The following is a 10,949-nucleotide window of genomic DNA, read 5'->3' as shown; positions in this document are numbered from 1 at the left end:
CTCTGCTGGCCCCTGCCACGGGGATGGAGAACTGCTTCCTTGGAGGAACCGAGCTGTTTCTGGTGTTTGTCCTGCAAACTTGGGGAGCACTAATCTGCTTATTGTCTGTGAGTACAGGGGAGCGGGACACACAAAAATGCCATTCCTCTCTAGAAAAGCAAAGGGCCTTATGTAAAATGTAGTATTACTACTGTGCAGTAAACCAGCATTCTGGAAAAGGAGTCTTTGCATCTTCCACCAAGCATGACATGCCTGGGATGGCTCTTCTGTGGCAGCAGTAATTTCTGGTGACATATCATGGAATGTCCCCTTCCCTACCTCACTGCCCCCTCAGCTTTACAGGGGTCTGAGTCTGTCTATTAAAACAAGGACTTTAACTAGGAGGAGGGAGCAGCCTTTCCCCAGCTGCCCACCTTAAAGCCTTTTGTGAAGGTGACCAGCCTTTGAGGACCCAACTCCCAAAAAATGCTTTTTCAGTACTGTTATAGTAGTAGTGAGATATAAACCTGTGAGGATACTCCACCCACGAGAAACAAAAGAACTAAACCCATGTGAGACAGAGCAGTGTCAGGTCGGTGATGCCTTTCATGGAAATGAGACTGTGTGGGTAGAGAGCATTGTTTGTTTCCAGAAGCAATTACAAAGGTGGGACTAAGGATTATTCACCTGCTGCTGGATGTGGATGTGCAATGAGGTAGCCTTTTATCCAGGAAGGTCGTGGTCATGTCTCTCTGTTTCTTCCGTGTGAGGCAGTGGCCCAGACTCTTCTGTGGTTACTACACTACTTTGTCAGCCTCACAAAACACCGACTCCAGCACACAAGTTAAGTATGGAATTTTGTTTTGTTTTCTTTCTGCATATAATGTACTACAGAAATGCAATATTCAGGCTCAGTCACAAAGAGGAAGACATTCAAAACTGACCATAAAAATAAATTGTAGAAAGCAGATTTTATATGACAATACACATGCAGCTTGCAAAAGAATAAAGACAGTGAACAGGTATTAAAACACATTCCCATATAGAGACAGCTTATGCAGCAATTTACAAGTTTAACCTCTGGCCAGAGTACACAAGCCCTTTAAAGCTGGCATTCAAATTACCACTAGTTTAATCAGCCATACTTAGTTTAAGTACATAGCAAAATTTAATTTAATGCTTACATTCACTAGCCATCCAATCCAGCATCAAGGCACTTTCCCTGTTGGTACATCTGTTCCTGTGTCACACACCTCCGCTCACCTAGATGCATATATTGGCACAGCAAACTGGGTGACCAGTAACTTCTTATCCCCAAATAAAAGCAAATGGTTACTAGACAATCCCTGGCTGTATCAAAGTGTCAAGCTATATGCGACACTGTAAACAAAACTGGTATGTTAAAAAAAACACGGCAAGTTGACTGGATCCATTAACAAATGTGCTTTGATGATGAAAAGTGATAAGTGTTATCAATTTCACACTGCAGAGAATGCCCATCTGCCACGCCCATGATCCCCAGAGAAGAACAGCTGACACTTTAGTCTGAGCAGGAGGATGTGGATGTGGAGCTTTCCAGCCATCAGTCAACAGTTGTGCCATAAGTGTTTTTCATCTATTGTTACAGAAGTGTGCTTCTGCAGAGTAGCAATGACATTATTGCATATATCCCCTTCAGGTTGTCTTTGCAAATAAATACAAGTACTGGCTAAGGCTGCATTCTGGGAGGTACTTGCTGCCCACCCTCCCTCTGCCCTACAATTAAGAGGCAGCAGACAACTGTTGGAATCTGGCCCTTCACTATTATTTTTAGGTTTATCAAATCTTGTGGCCTTAGAAATGCGTCCTTGTGCATTAAGTCAGCACTGCTTTTATTTTCAAGAATGGCTCAGATTGCACAAGTCCTACAAAGGAAACAACAGTGAAAGCAAATACACATGATTTTTAGCTTTTTTGTTTGTTTTACTGATGCTTTCACTTTCAAGGAAGAGAAATGGAAATTCGTGAGTCTAATGCAAGATAACTTCAACCTCCTCAACTTTTCCACTTATACCTCCATTTTACTGCAGTTTTCTGGAGCAAAAGCAAAGCTGAAGACTCGGGTTGGCTGCAATTCCCTAACAGCTGTTTCATGACAGAAGACTCAACATTTTTAGATAAATGTCTCATCTATTATAAGCAACTCCCAAAACTGAAAATGGTTGTATGTATCCATCCTTGCAGACAGACAAGAGATTATGGGGATTAATGAACTCTTACCATCGATCAAGAGAACTTTTTAACACAGTTAAAGGAATGCATTCAAATAACAATCTCAACTACAACCACTGTCTAATGGGGAAAATAAACTAGTATATTTAGTCCCATTTAATGCACATAAATGACAATGTAAAATGCGTACATCCCAGAGTGGGGCAGACTATTAACAATCTGACAGTCTTTGGAATTTCAGATCCCAGTGAGAAGTCAATTCCATAGCAGCATATGCTGATGTGGATCTTGGGTATCTGAGACCTGGCTCTAATTAAACAATTACTTAATTTAAATCAGCACGGTGATCCCCACATACTGGGCATACTGCTGTATGTTTTAACCACCTGGCAAAGCTCATGATTTACAAAGCTGAAGCTCCCACTCAGGTGACGGGACTTCCCCAGACCGCAAGAATGGGACTTATCCCTAGTATGCAAACTACCTCATCCTCACAGGGCCAAGGTTTTTTCCAGTTTTCGCTAGGCTTCTGTACCAGACAAGAACATACTTGTCATAAACTCTCCAGAACAAAGCTTAAAAAAATTTTCCCTCTGCTGTGCTTGTACTGCCCACGTTAAGGAATAACGGGCAGCTTAATTTTTCTACAGTAGCATGTTTGAAACAATCCCAAGACTTTCACTACAGCAGGAAAGGATATTCCTAGATTATCTGCCCTTAAAGTGAGTCAACACTGTCAAGAAAATAGTATCAGTCATCTCCTGGTCTAACAGAATCACCACAATAGAACTACAAAGGTAATATACTCACTTCCCTTATAAACAGAGGAGCATTAATGAAGTTTCTCAAATACGCTAATATATTTCTACTAGCCTCCCTTCCCTACCCCCAAATTAACAGCCCTTACAACTATTCTTCCACCTGCACCCGAAAAATTCCAGTCCAAGAAATCAAGATGGACATGAAAGTGTCTGTACTGAAATGTGACTTTAATAATGCCTTTATTTTGTTATGTGCACCAATAGCCACTGGTGGTGGTGGGGAGGGGGGGGGGGGTGGTATTGAAGGAGGGAGAAAACTTTTACTTCAGTTACTATGTTAGGGGCAAGCCCAGAAAATTTCAGTGGATTGTTATAATTACACTGCAGATACTCTCAAAACTGTATGCAACTGTTTGATACAATTAGATTTTTACAGTCCAAAGTACAAAATCTTGTTAAAACCTGAACACTGCACAATATATTTGGCACATAGGTTTATGAACTAGCTGTAAACCTGTTACTTATATGTATTGTGGCTTCTACAAGCTGTTCACCCACCAAGAGCTCCTGCTTAATCTTTAGTATTTTAGCCCTAGATAAATGCACTTTCTCAAAAGAGAGCATGTCACTGCCAGCCAGCTGGAACTTTCCCTAGGACCCACTCAGTTCTTTGAGTTTATTACCACTGGCCCATAAACAACAATGAAAGATGCCAGAAATGACAGGCCAGAACTCTTGTTAGCACAGACTTTAAAAAACAGAATCTCTTGCGGCTGTTGAACATCAGGTAAATCTTGAATGGTCCACAATTAACAGCAACTGAGAAGAAAATGCCTTCCCTTTAAAGAAAGGCAAGTAGCAACTTAAGGAATACCCGACATTCTCCCTTAAAAAACATACACTATCAAAAGTTAGTATTACTGAATCACAAAACCATAATTAAAAAACACAAAAAACCCAACTTGTTTTGAAAACATCCAGACCTTTGCAGCACTGTTTAGACTATGTAGCCAGGTTGTGGCCTACAATATTACAGAGATGAGAAGATGGATTAAATGCATGTGGCTGCTGGACAGTTCTAAAAAGCACGCACACTGCTCCACAGAGATTTTCCCTTTTACTTGTGGTTTCTACAGTCACTGTGAAGTTTGCATAGAGAAGATAACTCATCCCCCAGTAAAGTAACTGCTATTTTTTCCAAGAGGAACGTGCTCCAAAAAAAAGGAATGCTCCTTCAATCTCTGAAAAATGAAAGATAGTCTCTGCTGTCTCATGATAGCAGTTTTCATTAGGCCTTTGCCCTCTGGGAGGGAGTTTGAAGGTGCTGAGTGTAAAGGGGGGTGAAAAAGGAAGAGGAATGGTCTGAAGAAAGGTGTAATTATAGTAAGCTGCAACATAGCCTTTTAATTTATAAAAAAAAAGTGCCTAGATACAGAAAAATACTGTCAGGAAAAAGGAACTGTGGAATACTGAATTGTCATTAAAGATTCATTCTATATCTATTTTAAGTATTCCAAACTTCAAGAGGTAAACTTACAAATTTACTCTTGCACTTAATTTCTTCATAACAAAAAAGCAAAAGACACCTGGACATCTACAAGTATTACCCATCCTTCCAAGCAAGCTGGCAGACAAGGGAAGATGAAATGATACTGACACAGGCCTCTCAAGGGCTTTTAGCAAGTGCTCTGCAGAACAGCAGTATCAGAGATCACAGCACAAAAGGTTTCAGGTGGTCTTAAAATACATGGTTATTTTGCTGAAGGAGAAGTAAAACTCTCGTTTTAGTCTCACAAAACAGCATTTAGTGTTTTGAAATGCAGTTTTATTAGTGTCAAGATTAGAAAGCTGACTAGCCTATATTAGATTTAAAATTAATTAAAAAAAATCTTTAAGAGTGCCATAAAATTTCTGCTTATCACTGGAGAAGGGGTTTATTGTCATGAAATTTAATTTTTGTTTACATAGTGGTAGATGAAGTTTCCAAGAAATGTAGCTTCCTCAAAAAACCAGTAAACTGTATGAGCAGGGAAAAAGTGAGACAGTAAGAAAAAAGTAAGAAATTTTAACAACATAAGTGTGCTACCAGCAAAGTTCAAATTTAGTGTACAGGTTTTGGTTTTAGTTCCAAGAGCATCAATGACTTCAATGCTTTGGCTCCTTTCATTTTCAAGGATGTCCTGCAGTATTAGCAGTGAGGTTACAGTACACTAATAGCTGCAGTCTTTCAGGAGGAAGGTCATATTTCCTTTCTCCTGAGCACTCAGAAAAATGCTAAAAGCTTACAGCTTGTTATTTGAGCTGTACACAGCAAAGGTGCACTTGTTAAACAAAGGCATTTATGACCATGTAAGTTTTATATAATCCAACAGTGATTGGGGTACAAAGCCTTAAAATAATTCCTGATCTGTGTTGTCATCTATTTCCAAATTTCCAAATTTTTAAATATGAGACTGAATTGCTGTGCGTCAAGTTGCAAGGCACATTTTTTAGGCCAAATCATTCTATAATTCATGTGTATACATATCTAAATGTAGGTAAAGTATCAATTGCTATAGTAGCATTCAGATTCAAGCAATATTGTTGTTTTCCTACCTGTACACCACAGCAAGTTCTATTTAATTTTTATGGGTTTTAAACAGGGATGAACATGATTTGCAGGCCTTGTAAGCTGAAAACCGAGGCACTGGGCCAAATCAAAATTCTGTAAGTCAATTAAGTTGTTGAAAAGTGTATCACACAAGTATCCTTCCATGTCAGAATACTGAGCTTCAGTCTTACTTTTGCACAAAGCTGCACTGTGCAACTAGAGCTGGCTTTTTAGGCTTGTACACTGCCACGCATCAAAGTGTTTCTTCTGGGAGGTCTACTGGCTGATGTGGATATTTAAAACTTGACCTTTTCAATCATCTGAAATTCTGTTATGAAGAGAAACACAATATCCAATCCAGCACAAAGGCTCATTCAGCTATCCAGATGTAAGGTTTTATGTAGTGCATAAAAGTAAATCTCCAGTAAGTCTGGACTGGAAATTTTCCACAAAAACAGTCCTTATTGTATTTTGTCAAATTACTCTTTGCTTAATTTCAGTTTTTCTATCTGCAGTAAGATAAAAATACCTAGCTTACTTTATCAGAAACACAGGGGAAGATGTGAACAGGCACTAATGAAGGCCTAAAGACAGCCAGTCTTTTCTCTCACTGAGGCATATAGCCTCCTTGTCTCACAGTCTGTGGGAGGTAACTTTTTGGCATTTCATCAACTGACAGTGGATTTTCTTCCACTGTTTCATGTCTCACAGTTTGTCCTTCAGTACATGTCTGTAAAATACTTGATAGAGCAGCTTCTTGGGTATTTTTTTCCATCCCAAGGCCCAATGGCTGTGAACTCTGACCTGAGATCTGCAGTTGAACAAATCCAACAAGATCTCCCTCATTAGCATGAGTAATCTGCTTTGTTCTTTCAAAGCATGGCCTGTTTGTGCTGGCTTCATCCTGACCACCATTTTGTCTGAAATACTGCTGCCTCTGTGCTGTACTGTCAGCTCCTCCAGAATGATCCTCTGATCTCTCTTCTGAATCTAGCAGTGGCTGAGTTGACTCAGACCTTGAAAAGACTTGTAGAGGTGTCTGGTCTCTGTAGCCATTAAGCACTACAGTCGAATACTGTACAGTGCTTGAAGTGTTCTGGGTTGTTTCACCTTCATCGCTGTCAGAGACGCTTTGCCTAGGAGAAGACATGCACGAGGATCCTCCAATACCACTGCTGTGCCCTTCTGAAGTACTTTTTTCTTTTTTAAGCAAGTCAAAGGGCTTTAGATCTTGTTCTGAAAAAGACTTCTTGTCGTCAGCTTCTACTTCTACAACGCTTACATCTGTACAGCTGCCTTCTGGGTACATCTGATCTTTGGAATTAAAGTTATGCTGAAAGAAAGAGATGGATGTTGCCTAAGAGGAAGGTTATGTTAAAATCAAAAGCCTCAATAAATATATGAATTTTTATTCATAATGCCTTTGAATTTCTTCATTTACGTTTTCTCTACTAAGTGGCAATATCTCCAAAGCATGTGTTAAAAAATGAAGGATACAGCTTTGTTTCAAATACAAAGTCTTAATTATATGGCTCTTCTAAATTCATAGGGATGAATGTGCAAGTCTTTCTCTCATTTTAATTATTCTTAAGAACTGTAAACACAGAAGCCTTTGCTCTGCAGCAAAGGAACATTACATACTGAGAACCATACATTACTTCAAATAATTTACTCAACATCAGTATACTTTTTCACCAAAATTAGTCACAATTTGTTGAACAGAATTTGCCTGGTCATTCACCCCATATGTGGCATAAATTTTGCTGCAATCTTCTCATTCATGAGGAACTGTTTATAGTCTTCTCTCATTCATGACTGAACTGTGCAAACAAGTCACTTCACAGCTTTAAGAATGGGAATCACTGTTTACTTAATGCTGATTTCCCAAGAACAAGCAAATAAATAAATGAGTACTTGACCCTTCCAATTAGTAAACTGAATCTAACTCACAGCTTTAAAGCCCATGCTAGACTGTAGATTTGTGCTAAGATCCATGTAAATTTAATGCTAAATCTACAAATGCAATGAAGTCTTCTAACCATATTTTATCACCACATCAATGAAACTTAACACTCAGGGTTTTCTTTGAAGTCCATGTGTGGTAGAAGACAGAAGACTCCAAGTGGTTAGTTTATGTGAAATCTTGTAGACTAGGAAGATACAGGATGCAGAAAGGTGAGTATTACCTTAGCTGGAACTTGAGGAGACCACTGAGCAATGTTACTCTTGGATGGATCAGGTACGATAGGCCAGATATGTTTTTTAATTCTGTAAAGGATTAAAAACAGAATAAAGTCACAAGATGCACTCCACAAATTCCCTGTTCATAGCAACTATAGCAGAATCCAGGGCACCACTCTATTCTGTAGAAATTTTGCATTGCAAATAAGAATGCTTCCTGGGTTACTTTTCATCTTTGTATGAGGCTGTACTACTTAGCAAAACACAGCACTGCACTTTACTCCCCCATACATTACATGAAGCTGTCAATGTAATGCAAAACAGCAAATGGTAAGAGTGAGAGATTTTCAAATTCATGGCACGTTAGAATGAACAGAGCTATTACTTTGGTACTTTATGATGCATGCCAGTATGAAAATACAATCCTACTTCTTTTTAATATAACTATGAATACCACAGGTCAAAAATCTAAGCTAACTTCACAATTAAAAAAAAAATAAAAAGAAAAACTTGCTTTGTTACTTTTAAGAATGTACTGTTACTTAAAACCAGAAGCTTCTGTTGATCCATCACCAACTTTGAAACTGATGCATTTATCTTACTCTTTATGAACAGGCTACTACAACAGATCCTCTGTAGAACTCTGAGGAACAATTCAAGATGGGCTTTCCAACTGATGTCTATTAAGAACTAATTTTAGGAGGAGCAGGGAGGTTAAAAGGAAAAGGGCATAGAATGCTGTCTTTAACTAGAAAGAAAGGGTAGTTGACAGGGGACACAGGAGAGGTGCTACGCCTTCCCAGGGGAAACACTGCAGCAATGATCTTGGTTAAAGCCACAGAGAAGAGCTTTGGGGTGGGGGAGCAGGAGGAGGCAGGTTGCTTCCCAGCAACAGGCACTGTTGTTATTTGAGATCATGATGTCAGCCTAATTTTTTTCTGCCATAAAACTTAATGCTTGTAATGCTGCAATTAAATTGCCCAAATACAACAAAGATTTCCTGCACTTCACATACTAGGGACAATAATTCCACTCACAGGGTAACTAAGAAACAGACAGTATATCCTGATCAAAACCTAACAAAGCTGATGCTAACTACATCCAGCAAGAAAAGCATTAACTTTCTTGCAGGACTGAATCACAGAACATTTAGTATGTGTGTAATTAACAGGGAGAAATTACTACCAGAAGAGGCCCTGGTTTCTCAAGGAAAACACAGAATGTTTTAATACCAATCAAGATATGCATGCTTTAACTTTTTTCTTCTCAAACTGAAGAATACTAACTGGGTTGGTAAAAATTACTGCCACTTCTGTTATGCTCAGAACTTTACAAGGAAGAGTTAATTTCTACTTACAGGTCACGTTTGTTGAAGCAAAACAGAACTCCAAGGAGCACAATCAACAGGAATGCTAGACACACAGGTACAACTATGGCTTCAATTTCTCCTTTTCCTGAAGGAAGTGAAAAAAAGCAGTTATAGCCCACTTTGGCATTTAAGGACCTCAACAGTATTTCCAAAAGGTTAGGGAGAACCTGAAACATCTCAATGCTCAGTCTCAAAGCTTCACATTCAGAAGAATCTTTTCACCATATGAAAAGTATCTCCTGGTGAAAACATGAAAAGCTCTGTCCTGATAGTCTAGTGCCTTGTATCAACACAAAACATGGGCCGATCTAGAAGCTGTAATACTGACAGAGCAAATAATTTTGTAGCTTGGGCAGGTATGACAGTAACATCTTTGTCAATTCATCTGCCCAGGTGTTTCAGTGCCCCGGTGCATGGTCATGGTCAAATAAGTAAGTTAAACCAAGTCACTATTATCCCCCAGTTTACTCTGCACATGAGGATCAACTCTACCTGCAAACACCAAAGTTTGCATTATTATGTATTTCTTCCAATGTTATACACATTCTTAAGTAGACCTTGGAGAATCCTTAGGGAAGAGCAACACTATTACAGAAAAAAGCCCCTGCTAAATTTAAGAATTTAAGTGTCTTCCACAATTAAATTAATTTAGTAATGTTGCTTTTACCCTTACATATAAGAACACCCTAATGCTAAACATACAATAAATTGAACTATTCAAAACAAGTTTCTGTAAAGAACAGTAGAAAACTTTCAAAGTGATATGGAAGAATGTGGAAGGGCTCTGAGAATGACATATGCTGACTGGTACCTACCATCAGCAGATCAAGATACAAGCATACAGCTCTATAAGCTTCTTCAGCACACTTTATCAGGATTAAAACAAAGACTGACTAGGGGTAGGTGCCACTGGACATCAAAAGAGACAAGGGCACTGGGTAAATCCTAATGACTCATGAAAGGTCAGGGCAAAACATTATAACCTGAAGTATACATAAAGCACATCCAAACCAGCATGCTTAGTAACATAAAAAGTGTAATTCATGAGGTTTGCAGAGGATATATTGTTCTCTATATAATCAGAAAAATCCTGACTAAATTAATTCTTAGTCAAAGAGCACTAGACAAGCCACTCAGGTATTATGAAAATTACAGGTTGACTCTAACTAAAACGCTAAAATAAAATCACTTTCCCCTTCTAACACATCTTTCCAAGAGCCCTGCTGTATTGTTGCAACATTAATTCCTATTTCTACAAACTGTGCCACCCTGCCTTACCAAATTTTTGAGTAGTAAATGTGAAATCAGGACCGGTCCTGCTTCCATTATCTGTGGATGCCATCATCCGCACAGTATACAGCGTGTCACTGGTTAGAGAGGAAAGGGTATACTCTGTCTTGGAGGGATCCACAGTCACAACTAAAGAGAAGAAACTTATACTAGTTTTCTACGAACAAATTACATCTCCACAAAAACAGCAACATGAAGGCATCAAGACTTCAGGTGTGAAAGGTTGTTTTAATAGAACATGTAACAGAGGGAAAATACAACAAAGACTACAAACTTGTACAAGAAATGCGGAGGTTCATTCGTTTCTGTTTAGGTGTCTGAATTTAGTATCTTTCTATACTTAACTTCCTGTGAGATTTTTCTTCCCCAGAATGTATCTAAAAACTAAACTAGTAGTATAATTGAGGCTTAAAGTCTGTCTAGTAAGCCTGCTAACAAGGAACTGCTAGGACTGACTAGAAATAAACCAAGGTAACGAATAGTAAGACATAGGTATGCATAAGTACCTGGCCCTTCCAATTTAATCAAATCTAAAAATTAAAGTTTTGATAGTGCCAGCTGCCTGTAG

At 38.8% G+C, this 10,949-nt stretch overlaps 1 protein-coding gene across 2 annotated transcripts in view; it reads right to left on the bottom strand.

The window, feature by feature from the left end:
- Positions 1–823: 823 nt before the first annotated feature.
- IL6ST (interleukin 6 cytokine family signal transducer) overlaps positions 824–10,949 on the bottom strand; it is a 32,577-nt gene continuing 22,451 nt past the window's right edge. For both annotated transcript variants that reach the window (XM_040089429.2, XM_040089428.2), the window contains exons 13-16: positions 10,370–10,510; positions 9,080–9,176; positions 7,728–7,809; positions 824–6,874 (exon numbers count right to left, since the gene is read on the bottom strand). In XM_040089429.2, coding sequence (XP_039945363.1) covers positions 6,149–6,874; positions 7,728–7,809; positions 9,080–9,176; positions 10,370–10,510 — 1,046 coding nt within the window. In that variant the 3' untranslated portion in view covers positions 824–6,148. The remainder of the gene's footprint in view (positions 6,875–7,727; positions 7,810–9,079; positions 9,177–10,369; positions 10,511–10,949) is intronic.

Source organism: Hirundo rustica, chromosome Z (genome assembly GCF_015227805.2).
Source record: "Hirundo rustica isolate bHirRus1 chromosome Z, bHirRus1.pri.v3, whole genome shotgun sequence".
In the NCBI taxonomy this organism is placed as follows: Eukaryota; Metazoa; Chordata; class Aves; order Passeriformes; family Hirundinidae; genus Hirundo; species Hirundo rustica.
The sequence above is the reverse complement of the archived record's forward strand: the minus strand, read 5'-3'. Positions and strand labels throughout refer to the sequence as shown.